We start from the raw sequence: 13,394 nt of genomic DNA on the forward strand, positions 1-13,394 counted from the left end.
GCTTTTCCTGAGCTTTTGGCAGGAGGAGCTGGAGATGCTGAGTTGGGACTCTGGTGTTCAGCAGCCTGGAGAGCCCTTGGGTTCACAAGACTGAATTTGGAGTGCTCTGGAGCTTTCCTTTCTCCTCAGGAACAGCTCCCCAAGCTCCAGCTGTGTCCCCTTCCCCAGAATGATAGTCACAGACAAGGAATAATATCTGTAACTGGAGAAAAAGTGTCTCTGACTGATGAATTTTTCATGGTGACACAGAGATTCTTAGAGAGCAAGTGGGAAATGCTAAGCTAAAAAGCACTTGTGCAAGTGGTAGAGAGGGGGAGCTGCTCTGTGGGAGGAATAGTTCTCCCTTAATTGCTGCCTTCCTAACAGCACATCTGTTCTGTCCCATCCCAGGGGATCCATGTCCAGCCTGGAGTCCTGCAACAGCGGCTTTTCCCAGCTGAGTGGAGTCACCACATCCTCCAGTCAGTCCCAGAGCAGCTCCCACCTCTCCAGATAGCAGAGCCAAGGCTGCAGCATCCAGCAGGGGCACCAGCCCCAAACCAAAGAGCTCCAGGGCTGAGCCTTTGGGCACAGAGAGGCCTCTGGGAGCTGCTTCAGCCACAAAAACTGGAATTCTGAGGGCAGGTGGAGGAGTTTGGGGCCAGCTGCCTGCTCCTCAGTAACCTCCTTCACCACCTGTGGATTTTGGGTTTGCAGGAATCCATTCCACTCCAAAGGGCTCTTCCCATCCGTCCTTTTCCCACAGAGGAGGCTGATGTTGCCTTACCTGTTGGACTTTTAGATAATTCCTGGGTGGCAAAGCTGAGGGAGTGTCCTGGGTGCCCAGACTGGACAGTCCAGGGGCCATCCAGGGGCAGGGCCTTGGAGGGAGCTGCCAACACCTGAGAACAGGCAGGACAGTTCAGGAATCACCTCCAGGCCAAACCAAAAACCTCTTCTGGTCTGGCAGGATGCTCTGGGAAATGTGTTGGATTTTTTTTAACCCTGCTGAGAAACAAAGTCAAAATGGTTGTTTTGTTTTGTTGTTTTTTTTTTTTTTTTTAGAAATTCCAGGCGTTGAATCTGCCTCCAGTGAGTGGCATCTTCCGAAATATTGTTTTCTTTTTTACTCAGGTTTACAGCAATAATGAGTAGGTCTGTCCCATCCCCGAGTGGATGGGAACTGAATCCAATCCTAAAGGGCTAAGAAAAGCAATATTTGATTTCCTGAAGGCACAAGATTTTCTGGCAGTATTACAGAACTTGCTTCTTTTTAAACTTTTGAAACCTTTCAGAGAGGCACGTATGTATGGAAGCACTTACTGAAGCCTATTTATTCTATACTAGCTTATTTTAAATTAATTTTTAACTTATTTATAGCGTCAGAAATTACTATTTATTAAATACAGTCACCTTTTTTTAATGGGATGAACTTTGTTTTAGAAAGGAATAACTGATTGTCTTCAATCCCAAGCAATGTTTCTGCTTGGGCCCTGATCTTTGTGATCACTGGATGTTCTTGCAAAAGGGCTGCATTGGAGTAAGGGCTGTGTCACCTTCCTTGCAAGGAAAGGTGAAAGTCCAGTGCTTTTTTTTTGGACTGTTTTTTAAGATTAAGAAACAAGGATTGAGTTCAGGAGTTGTTCATGAAGATGCACTGTCTTCCTACACACCAAAAATGCCATGTTTGTCCCTAATATCTGATTTTTCCTGAAGTCAGGTTGGGGAGCAAAGTTATCCATGTTCTTGTCCAGGTGAGAAAAAATATGAGCAGGTGTCAAATACTCACCAAGTTTTTATTCAGGAATCTCTGAGGTTGTTCCTTCCCACTCTGCTTTTTTTAATCACTGGTTTTGAAGCACCAGTCTCTGCCAAAGGAGAAAAGAGCCAAAATATTCGGGACAATGGGAGACCAAGAACTTGAGGTGGTTTTGAGTTGTTTGGTGGGTTTTTTTAAGGACTGGAGCCAAGGGAATCATTCTGCACCTTGCACCTCTCCCTGTGAACAGGTGATTTGGTTTTGTAGAGCTCAGGGAAGTTCTGATTTCCAGTTCTCAGTTGTTCCATAGATTTTAATGTTTCTCCCAGACAAATGAAACGTCTGTCTCTGGCATTTCAGTGTAACTGGAGTCTGATAGAGGCACAAATACCACCTTTCCTCTGGAAAGTCAGGAGTTCTGGAAGCAAAAGTGCATGTGTGTATCCCTCATAGAAAATCCATAACCCAGAATAAAATCTGATTCTAGAAACAGTTTGAGACTCTCAAAGCCCCAGGAGCAAACCCAGCCCTGTCCCCCCTGAGCTGTTTCAGAATTTTCCCTTCTCTCGTGGTTGCTCACATCCCACAGTGGCAACATTCCTGTTCCCTGGGTTTGCTCTGGGTAAGAATCTCTTTCTTTGCCCTGGGTTTTTTAATTTAATTTTATTTTGAAATGTGGTATATGCTGTTTTCTGCTCACCAGAAGTTTTGGGTGTTTAACTTTGTGAAGCACCACAAACTTGGCCCCTGGCATTTCTCTGAAGGGTGAGGTCGAGGGCTGGTTCCATTCCACAGAGTGTTCCTGGCTCTGGGGACATCCCAATCCCAGATTTTCCTCTTGTCCCTTGGCAGTGTCACTCCTGTGTCCACTGGAGATCATGGCCAGGTCTGTGGAGCAGCCTGTGGCCTCTCTTGGCAAGGCTGCCTGCCTTATCCCACCTGACAAATTTAAATAATTCAATTTTTTCTCCTGGATATTAACAGGAGAAAGGGAGCAACAGCCTGGATGCTGTGCTGTGCTTTTTAAACCTCACCTTGTGAACTGCAGATACCAGAGACACAGAATTCTTCTGCATCACCTTTTTCCTCCCTTCAAACAACATCAACGTGCTTTAGAAAATAAACTCCAGGGGTTCTGGATCCTCAGAAATCTGCTAAGCCTCATTTGGGGTGATGCATCAGGGCCCTCCCCAGCAGCTGAGCTCGGACTGTGTGCGGGGAACAAACTGAGAATTAAAAACTGGCTCCCAGTGAGTTGGTTCAGGTATTCCCTATGCAAACACACCACCTACCTCAGAGCTGCTGGGGCAGTGCAGGATGCTGTGCCAGGTCCGTTCTGGCCGTTCCCTTTTAGGAACTGTGAACAGCAATTTGTAAATTTATAATCCCACTTCGGTTTATTGGATTTTTTTAATCTTTATCCTGGTTTATTTATCTTATATTGAAAGATTTTTAAAATGCCACGATCCACTTGCAGTTCCCAGTAGGAATTCCTCCACACTGGGCTGGGAAGATGCTGGGGGAGAGGCCAGCCCTGCTCCAGGCAGGGAATCCCTCATTTCAAAAGGCATTTTATGAGCTCACGCTGCTTCACCATCCCAAATGTTTGTACTGTGAGCAATTAATGCAAGGAACAGCCATTAGAAATTTACTTGACAGCAGCTGTCAAAGATTCCTGCATGCAATTAAGCTTTAATATTCCTCCAACACGTTTGTGATGCTCCCTACATCTGATTATTTCTCCTTTGGAAGGGGGAATTGGAGTCAAGTCACATTTGCTGGCTTTTAGTGACACCAACACCCACTTCCAAGCCTTCAGTTACATGTTAGTTAAATGGGCATTAATTATTTTAGCAGCACTTACTTTCCTTTGCAGCTGGCTTTGGTTTTATACACTGAAATCCTCATTTTTCTCAGCCAAAACCCTCAAACCTGCTGTAAGAGCCCACTGCAGGGTGCTGGAATAACAGATGTCCTCCAGTGATGGTGTCTGTGGGTCCTGGTAGAGCTGTACTTTTGGGTATGTGGGAAATAAAACATCTCTGGGAACACATGGAATTGTTTGATTCAACAATTTTCATTGCAAGGCAATGAAAATTCAAGCCTGTGTGCTGCTCTCTTTGCTCCCAGAAGCAGAGGTAAGGCTTGTATTCATTTTCTCCTGCTTTTTAACAAAAATATTTGGGCTTTTCTCAACAGAACCAGCATTTTTTTTTCCTAGCACAGAGTGGGCTGGAACAGTGTGGGTGTTGTTTTTTTTTTTTTAAAAAAGAGCTCCTGGGTTCCACTGGGTGGCTGAGGTTAACTGGGAAAGAATCAGCTCCCTCTGCAGCTGCACACCAGGAATTCTGAGTCTCAGGCAGGTAGCACTAATAGACTTTATTCAAGTTTCAAGTAATTTTCTGTAAATCATAGAAAAATAGAGTCTCTTGATTAACAGGCTGATGTGGTGCCAACGCTGGCACAGGAATTACACATCCTTTACTTGGAGAGGTAAAAAGGGAGTGCACAGGAATTACACATCCTTTACTTGGAGAGGTAAAAAGGGAGTGCATAAAGATGTGTGGGGCTCAGAGAGGCTCTCACCCCTCTGCAGCATCCAAGGGGCTCGTCCAAGGCTGGGTTTCCCTCACGGGGAAGGAAACTCAAACACTTCAATGTAACTGTGCAAGGATCTGTTGCAGGTTTGCAGAGGAGGTGCTCAGGATGCTCCTGGCTGTGCTGGGGATGGGGCTGGTCCCTCTGAGGAGTGTCAGCTGTGTCATTCCAGGCTGTCCCTGTCTGTGCCCTTCCCCAGGGGACAGCCCCAGGCTGTGTCACTGCAGCTCCCTCAGCCCACAGAGCCTCGGGCTCCTGGAGCTGGAGAGATGCACAAATGGAACCAAGGACCTGACAGGGCTTTTTGTGGTGCTGTGCTGCAGGAGCTGCCCCAAAACACAGCCCTCATCACCCCCTGGGGCTGAGGATTGGTCAGAAAACACTCCAGCCCTGTCACAACCCTGTGTGTCCCCCTGAGCCATCACTGGGGCCTGGAGAGGAGGGCTCTGCTGGCACTGGGTGCTGCACCTGCTTCAACATTTTGGAACAAACTTTTTGTCACTTTTCTGATTAAAATCTGAGCTTAGCAAAGAAGGGCAGACATTGACTGTAATACCCTGAAGCCCAGCTTCGTACTAGAGGCAGTTTAATTTGAATCTTAAAAAGTACTGCTCAGGTGAGCAGGGACCTTTCTGAGGTGCCTGTAACTTGCATCCCTCACCTGTTTCCCTCAAGTTTTGGAAGGAACCAACACAACTCCTTTCCTGCTGCAGCTGTGGAATTCCCTCACCCAGGAGATGTCCTGCAGCCCTGGGTGCTGGGGCAGCAGAGGAAAGGAAAGCACAGCCTCAGCAGGGCTGAGGTTCCTCAGGCAGCAGTTTGAGGCTCCCAGCAGGAACAGCCCCAGTCCCAGTCGGTGCTGAGGGGCGATGCAGGGTGAAATACCTCATCCCATCCGTGACTAAAGCAGCTGTTGTTTTGGGTCCTGAGTGTCCTGGGGCTCCTGAGTGTCCTCAGGCTCCTGCACATCCTCATGGTCCCAGGCAGCCGAGGTGGGGCAGTGTGGGGAGTCCCCGTTGATGTCCCTCAGGGGGATGTAGCGATAGTCGCGGTGCCGCCGCCGGCCCTGCAGCACCAGCCCCACGTTCCCCAGGGCGCTCAGCACCAGCAGCAGGGCCAGGGCAGAGCTCAGGGACAGCCACGAGCCTCTGTGGGACACAAATCACATCACCAATGGCTCACCTGGGGCACCAGGGTGCAGAGGATTGTCTTCCCTTCTCTGTGGGGCTGCTCTCAGGCAGGAGAGAGCCAGGGAATGCTTTAGGTTGGAAAAGCCCTCCAAGATTATCCAGCCCATTAACCCTGCACTGCCAGTGCCACCACTGACCCATGTCCCCACTGCCATATCCACACAGCTCCTAAATTCCTCCAGGGATGGGGACTCTGCCACCTCCCTGGGCACCCTGTGCCACTGCCTGACCACCCTTTCTGTGAAGGAATTTCCCCAATATCCAAATTAAACCTCCCCTGGCACAACTTGAGGCTGTTTCATCCTGTCCCTGTTCCCTGGGAGCAGAGCCCGACCCCCCTGGCTGTCCCCTCCTGTCAGGGAGTTGTGCAGAGCCACAAGGTCCCCCCTGAGCCTCCTTTTCTCCAGGCTGAACACCCCCCATGCTGTGGCAGGCTCTGAGATGCACAGTGAGCACCACACACTTACTCTGACAGACAGAATCTGTCTTTGCTCTTTTCCTTTTTCTGGGAGGCCAAACACTGTCCAGCTGGAAAACCGAGAGGAAAGAAAGGTGAAGGCAGGGTATAAAATCCCACTAAAAAAGAGCAAGGTTAAGCAGAGCTGGTGACTAAGCAAGCCCCACTATGCACTAAAGCTGCTGCCTGCAGTGGGTACCTCTGTGTAGGTGCTCCTGCAGTGCCCTGTGGTGGGTGATGTTGCAGCTCCCTGTCTCGGGGTCGCAGGGACACGAGTGTTCACACTCACAGCGGCTCCGGCAGTTGGGCCCAAACCAGCCCAGGGGACACTCTGGGGATGGGATCACAAAGGGATTGGTCATTGCCAAAGCTCCACCTGCTCTGAGAGACCACCCAGGCTGTGGCTGCAGCTCCCTCAGCTCAGCTGAGCCTGCAGCAGACTGGGAGCACCATGCTGGGAGCTCAGGGCTGCTCTCTGGTGTGCCTCAGAGGGAAGTTTGATTCCAGATGATTCCAGAGTCATGGAATGGTTTGAGTTGGAGGAGACTTTAAAGCTCATCTGGCTCCAACCCTCTGTCATGGGCAGGGACACCTTCCACCATCCCAGGGTGCTCCAAGCCCCATCCAGCCTGGCCTTGGACACTCCCAGGGATCCAGGGGCAGCCACAGCTGCTCTGGGCAACATCTCTGGGATGGGACTGGCTGAGTGTCCCCAGGCTGGAACAGAGCATCACTGACAGAATCAGGCCCCCAGGAAGTTCACACCCCACTGTAATTAACTCATTCACTCAGATACAGGGAGGCTGGGATGGACAGATGCTCAGCAATAAGCCGAGTGTGTGCCCTGAACAAGGAGCAAGACCTTGAGTGTCTCACACCAAGGCAGCTGTAGATGCTCCAGCTGCAATTAAACTCACAGTGCCAGAAAAGAGCAGCCCAGCCCACAGGGTGGCTTTTCCCTCCCCTGCTCCCCCTCGGGCAGGCAGCTCCCACTCCCCTGTCCCTGGCTGTGAAGAGCAGTGAAGAGCAGTCAGCATTTACCTTCAGTGCAGTTGCTGCCAGTCCAGCCGGCGTCACAGAGGCAGCCAGCTGTGCAAAGACACAGAACAGGCATTAGTGACCACACAGAAACACCTCCAGGCAGTGAGGGCTTGAAATCAGGAGCCTCTGACCCCCCCAGTGCCAGTGAACCCCAGAAAAGGAATCCTGAGCTCACACAAAGGTGGGTTCACACAGCCCCCCTGCCCAATGCAGCAGAATCCCTGCTGGTGGCATCCCCTGGGACCAGCTCTGGGTCACTACTGGCAATTCCTGCACCCACCAAATCTGCCCAGCCACTGCCCTGGGAAACACCTGAATGAGAGCTGAGCTTTCCAGGACAGGAAAACAGTAACAGGATTGGGCATGGAGGGGCAAAAGATGAGGGCAGACATTCCAGCAATTCCTAGCTTCACATTCATGGAAGTGTAGCAACTGCACACTCGTAACAATTATGAAGTAGGAGAGGGAAGTAAAGAAGGAACAGTGAGGGGAGGGGACAGAAGCAGCAGTATAACAGCATAACACACAGCCATGCCCCATCAGCAGCCTCACAGAAAACTCAGAGCACAACTCTGGGGCAGAAAGGGAAACTGCAGCACAGAGGTTGAAGTTGTTGAAGTTTCCAGCCCCGAGCCGCGGCCCAGCCCCTCCGCCGGCTCTTGAAGGAGTTCTGACCAGCAGAGGCTGCAGGAGAGGGGAAGCAGCCCCACCCACCAGGAGGGATATTCCCCGGGGATATTCACCGGCGCTGCAGACGCCGTGCAGGCTGCAGTTGGCGGGGCCGCAGTCCAGGGTGTCGCAGGCGGGGCCGGCCCAGAAGGCGCCGTGGCAGCGGCAGCGCCCGGACACGCAGAGCCCGTGGCCGCTGCAGTCGGGGGGGTCGCAGCCCGGCTCGTGCACACACAGCACCGTGGAGATGCTCCGGGGACAGCGCCACATGCTGTCAGAGCTGGGGACAGCACAGGGACAGCGTGAGCTGAGACAGCCCAAACCCCGTTAGATAACCCAGAGGTTTCCCCCTGATCCATGCTGGGGATGAATATGAACATTAATATATGAATAATATATGAATAATATGAACATTAATACTGGGGAAATATAAACTAAAACTACATTGGACTCAATGTATTAACTGAGTTATAAATCCCATCTGATAGGCATCACTTCAACATGGAATTACAGAAGCAACAGACTCCCTTAAAGCAGTCCCTGCTTCCGTCATTTTGGCACCCAGCACACATTTTCTTGAATGTTACTTGCTTTGATATACATTATATATCACTGTAGTTATGGCAACTGAATGTTAAATCCCTCCATGTTTACAGTCAGAACTGAATAAAAAGTTGAATTTAAAACAAAATATTCTTTAGATTCCCTCCAATGAGGCAGGGCAGGGTCTCCCAGTCAGTGTTTCTCCTCCATAATAATGAGCTGCTGACAGATCTCTGCTAATTCCCATGGAAGTTCAGCTCTGAATCTCCCAGACTAAGAGCTGCTGCCTTATCCGATTCCCACATCAGCCACAGCTTTGCTGCCTGTCTGGAACCAGCTCAGCTTTAATCCTGGATGACTAAGTGGGGAAAAAAAGCACGGAGTCACTCAATCTCTACAAATTCTAGAGCTGCTCTCTCTCACCTGCCTTTGCTGTGCCCTCCCAGGCAGGGCAGGGCGTGGGGCAGCAGCACCTACCAGTGCTCAGAGGGGTAGCTGGCCAGGGTCCCGTTCAGGACCAGCGTGGCTGAGCCTCCACCATCCAGGTTGATGGCGTTGATGACTCCCTGCTCCTTCAGGAATCCTGCCATTTCCCACAGGTTCACCCTGCAAAGCAGAGGTTGGTTATTGATTTGCTTTCAGTGAAGCTGTTAGATCAGGAGCTTGTTGGGAAGCTCTCCCATCCCAGGCACCCTGTGTGAGCCTCTTCCAGCTCTGCAAGTCTCTGCCTTAAAACATGTCCCTGAGAGCTGCAGTGTCCCTCCAGCCCCAGGAATACAGGACTTTAACCAAGGCTTACCCTCTGGATTCTGTCTGTCCCCCCAGGAATACAGGACTTCATCCAAGGCTTACCCTCTGGATTCTGTCTGTCCCCCCAGGAATTCAGGACTTTAACCAAGGCTTACCCTCTGGATTCTGTCTGTCCCCCCAGGAATTCAGGACTTTAACCAAGGCTTACCCTCTGGATTCTGTCTGCCCATCCACGTGAACCAGGACCAGGCGGCCGTGCTGGTCGTGTCCCACCGCGGTCCTGGCCGAGATCACGTTGATGAACTTGTCAAAGGTTCCTGTAGGACAGGGAACAATTCACACTCAGAATGTCCGTTGAGACACATCTGTCTGTCCCAGCAGGGGCCTCGTCTGAACTGAGGCACAGTGAGAGCACAGCTCAGGCTCCTCTTGTCCATCCAAGCCCTACAGAAGTGCTCTTGATTAAGGTTTTGTCTGGCACAGGATTCACAATCCCTTGGCTTTAAACTATGTAAACCTGCTTTGAGTTTTTCTGGACAGGTTAGACAGAACAGGAATTCATGGCTGCGAGGGTGGGGAGGCCCTGGCACAGGGTGCCCAGAGCAGCTGTGGCTGCCCCTGGATCTCTGGAAGTGTCCAAGGCCAGGCTGGATGGGGCTTGAAGCAACCTGGAATAATGTAAAGTGTCCCTGCTCACAGCAGGGGTGTGGAATAAGATGGTCTTTAAGGTCCTTCAACTCCAAACTATTCCATGAGTCCATGAAAGCTGGATTTGTGAAGTGCCCCTTCTCCCAAGAGCCCCAGGGGAAGGAAAACCCACGGGCAGGCTGAAGGCCCACAGTATTTACCTGTGGTTTGAGTGTCCCCACACTCGGCCGCCCGGCTCTGGTTGATGTACACCTCTCCATTCCTCAGCAGCCAAACCACCCCGCTGACAAGCTGCACAAAAGGGTTTGATTGATCCAGGACATCCTCCTCAGACAGGTAACTGGGAACAGAGGGCAGGAGAGTTAACAGACACAGTGTCTCTCCTGCTGCCAGCAGGCTCCTGGAGCAGGGAGGAGGGCAGAACAAGGAGGGATGAAGGACAGCTACACCCAAAACCAGGGGCCAAGCAGTGTGAAACATCACTTTAGCAGCCAGAGCAGCCTGTTCTCTGCTCTTCTGTGCAAACCCACAGCTAATGGTGGTCCCAGGCCACTGGGCCTCAAACAAGGGCAGAAAGCATCTGGCGGAACACAAGGACAGAATCACTGCCAAATCCAAATCCACTCAGGGATCTGTGGAAGCAGCTGTGTAACATCTTGCTGCCTGTCAGCTCCTATTCTCCAAAAATGTGACACCAAACAGCTTTGGAGAGCATTTGGAGCTACAGCATCCAGCCTGCCCACAGCTGCACTGGGTGCTACCTGCTGTTTCATCTGGGAAGGAGGTTCCCCTGCTCCTGCAGACAGCAAAAGCTCTGTTCAGCTGCCACCTGCATGTTTGGCTGTTGTGTGTCACCACAGGGTGCTTCCCCAGGAACACTGCTCTCTCCTGAGTCAGAGAGATGAGACACTGGAACACAAGCAGCTGGAGGTGATAACTTACTGAGCTTCTCATCCTAGGACAGAGCAAATGGGCAGAGATAGCTCCACGAAATACAGCCAGAACATCCCCAGCTTCAGCATTCCAAGTGAGCTTTTACTCTCACTGGGGAGGCCAAGGAGGCAGTGCTGGGATAAACTCCCTGCCCAGTGATGCCTCAAAGTCTTCAGGCTAGAGAGCATTCTCCAAACACCCCCCAGCTCTTACCCGAACACCATGGTGCCATCTTTCCGGATACCAAACTGAGCGTTCTGGAGGCCTCCAGAGTCTCTCACCAGCTTCCCATCGCTCACAACATTCCCAAGGCACTCTCCAGTGTTCATGTCAAAATACCCGCCGTTCTGAGCCACCAGACACTTCCTGAGCTTTGCGGTCTCCTCCACGGGGGCTCTGCGTCGAGCCAGGCAGCCGCCAGCACCGCCGGGCTCCAGCACGGAGAAAGTCCTGAGGGGGTCCCTCACGAAGGTGAAATGACCATAAATCACCTTGCGGTCGCTGCCCTCCGGAGGGATGTACGAAACAAACGTCCTGGTGACAGCCACCGGGCCGGCCGTGCTGTTGTCGGCGGGCCAGGCTTCGTGAGTGAGGTTTCCGTACTTGAGGGGCTGGCAGTCCCGGACGTGCCTGTGCCCGTGCCGGGGGCCGTGCTGCCCGGGCGGGTACGGCTGCAGCGGGGGCTCGCCGGGCCTGCAAAGACAACACCCGGTTGCCCCAAAGCCGCAAAAACAGGGTGATGAGAGCCTCGCTGACAGCCCAGGCCCGCTGGTCCCGCGCCCCCGGTGCGGTTCAAGGGCGGCCGTCCCGTCTCGTCCCGTCCCGCTCCACCGGCCCCGCCTCAGGGCACCCGGAGCCCCCCGGGCCGGGCACAGCCGGGACAGACACTCACCCGCCGCCGCGGGCCACCTGCAGCGAGCCGAGCACCGCCAGCGCGGCCGCCAGCACCGTTCCGATCCCTGCTCGCCCCGATCCCCGTCCTGGGGCCGGGCCCGCTCCGATACCCGCCCTGCCGGGACCCCTGCCCGGCCCCCGGCCCGCAGTGCCCGCCGCCCCACACGCCGCCATCTTGGCGGGCGCCCGGCGCGGGCGGCCACAGCGCCCCCTGGCGGCGGGCGGGGACGGGGCGGCTCCTGCGGGGACACGGGAACAGGGATAGGGGTATTGGCATGGGCAGGGAACCGGGATAGGGGTGTTGGCACGGCCGAGAACCGGGATAGCGGTATTGGCATGGGCAGGGAACAGGGATAGGGGTATTGGCATGGGCAGGGAACACGGATAGGGGTCTGGACACGGGCAGGGAACAGGGATAGGGGTATTGGCATGGGCAGGGAACAGGGATAGGGGTCTGGATACAGCCCAATGGAGTCACATTGTGTTTGTAAGCACTGCTAGCCTGTACCTCACAATGCAGATGTGATTGGTGCAAATACATATTACTGGGATATTCGTGTTATTTTTTCAGTGCAAAATAAAAAAATAAAAAAAGAAAGGGTGTTTTAAAAAGTTTGAAGTACATATATCAAGTGGCAATAATAAGGGTAACCAGGGTAGCAGCAGGTTGTCATGGGATTTGCTTGAAACATTTGAATTGGAGAGTTCTGAGATGAGTGAAGTCCCATTTGTGAGGGGGATTTTGGCTGCTCTGTCTGTGTTTATTGCACTCACAGCAGTCGATGGAGGGCAGGAGGACTGGGGATGGGGCTTAAATAGATTATTTCTAGGGTAAATGCAAACAGCATTTCCAAACTTTCTGAAAGGGTCAGGAAGAAGAGACAGGAAAAGTCTTTTGTAAAACAGAACTGCTATTCAATACATATGAAAAAAAATTACAGGCAGAGATCAGTAGTCTCTGAAAATGCATTTCTCTCAAGTGCATCCCTGTTTTCACAGCCTCAGCCAGAAGTGATGACTGCACTTTATTTATCTTTCTCCAGCTAAGTGCTCTGAAGATTACACAGGTCAAAAGGACTTTTATTGCACCTATACCTTCATAAACTAAAAGTCACTGCGTCCATAAGGCCGACACACTTGTAATTTTAAGTACTGGATGATCCCTGTGGGTCCCTTCCCACTCAGAAAATTCTGTGATTCTACTCTTTGTCGCTAAAAAAATTCTGAGCAGAGCCTTTAAGCAAACATTCCAGGCTTTGTTTTGCTGTGGAACCAGTCTGCCCACGCTGGTAATTAATTATGTGTTTTTAAAAGGGAACAATGGTTTCATTGTTACCACCTGCTTGTTTGGCAATGTGGGGAGTTACATTGGAAATGCAACATCTGACATCTGGATTTGTCATAGGAGGTGAAGAAACACATCTGGAATAGCAGGATGGCATTTGGATGGGGGACCACAGGGGTCTGCAGAGAGTATTGTGAAATTTTCCTGCTTGGAAACTCAAATCCAGAGAAGCTCTAGTCCAAATTTAGCTGAATCCAAACCAAAGTAAAGCACACACATTGGATGGTAATGAGGCTTCACTAAAAACACACCTGACTTCAAGATACTCTAAAATCTGGCTTTGCCATAGGAGGTGAAGAAACACATCTGGAATAGCAGGATGGCATTCAGATGGGGGACCACAGGGGTCTGCAGAGAGAATTGTGGAATTGTGGTTGGACACTCAAATCCAGAGAAGATCTAATCCGAGTTTAGCTGAATTCAAACCAAAGTAAAGCACACACATTTACGGTAATGGTGCTCCACTAAAATCACCCCTGACTTTGAGATACTCTAAAATCTGGCTTTGTCATAGGAGGCAAAGAAACACATCTGGAATAGCAGGATGGCATTCGGATGGGGGACCACAGGGGTCTGCAGAGAGAATTG

General features: G+C 51.6%; 2 protein-coding genes across 4 annotated transcripts in view; one reads left to right on the forward strand and one right to left on the reverse strand.

The window, feature by feature from the left end:
- Positions 1-4,360, forward strand: part of SEC14L5 (SEC14 like lipid binding 5) — a 35,187-nt gene extending 30,827 nt beyond the window's left edge. For all 3 annotated transcript variants that reach the window (XM_083872697.1, XM_083872698.1, XM_083872699.1), the window contains 2 exons: positions 391-4,231; positions 4,277-4,360. In XM_083872697.1, the coding sequence (XP_083728823.1) occupies positions 391-496 (106 nt within the window). In that variant the 3' untranslated portion in view covers positions 497-4,231; positions 4,277-4,360. The remainder of the gene's footprint in view (positions 1-390; positions 4,232-4,276) is intronic.
- Positions 4,251-11,635, reverse strand: NAGPA (N-acetylglucosamine-1-phosphodiester alpha-N-acetylglucosaminidase; the record flags this gene model as incomplete). The annotated part of the gene is made up of 10 exons (XM_083872796.1): positions 4,251-5,484; positions 5,994-6,054; positions 6,183-6,314; positions 7,025-7,072; positions 7,768-7,973; positions 8,714-8,842; positions 9,195-9,303; positions 9,835-9,974; positions 10,781-11,260; positions 11,460-11,635. The coding sequence occupies 10 exons, from the start codon at positions 11,633-11,635 to the stop codon at positions 5,238-5,240; spliced, it is 1,728 nt and encodes a 575-aa protein (XP_083728922.1). The 3' UTR covers positions 4,251-5,237.
- Between the last annotated feature and the right edge of the window lie 1,759 nt (positions 11,636-13,394).

Source organism: Zosterops lateralis, assembly GCF_965231275.1.
Source record: "Zosterops lateralis genome assembly, chromosome: 15".
Lineage (NCBI taxonomy): Eukaryota > Metazoa > Chordata > Aves > Passeriformes > Zosteropidae > Zosterops > Zosterops lateralis.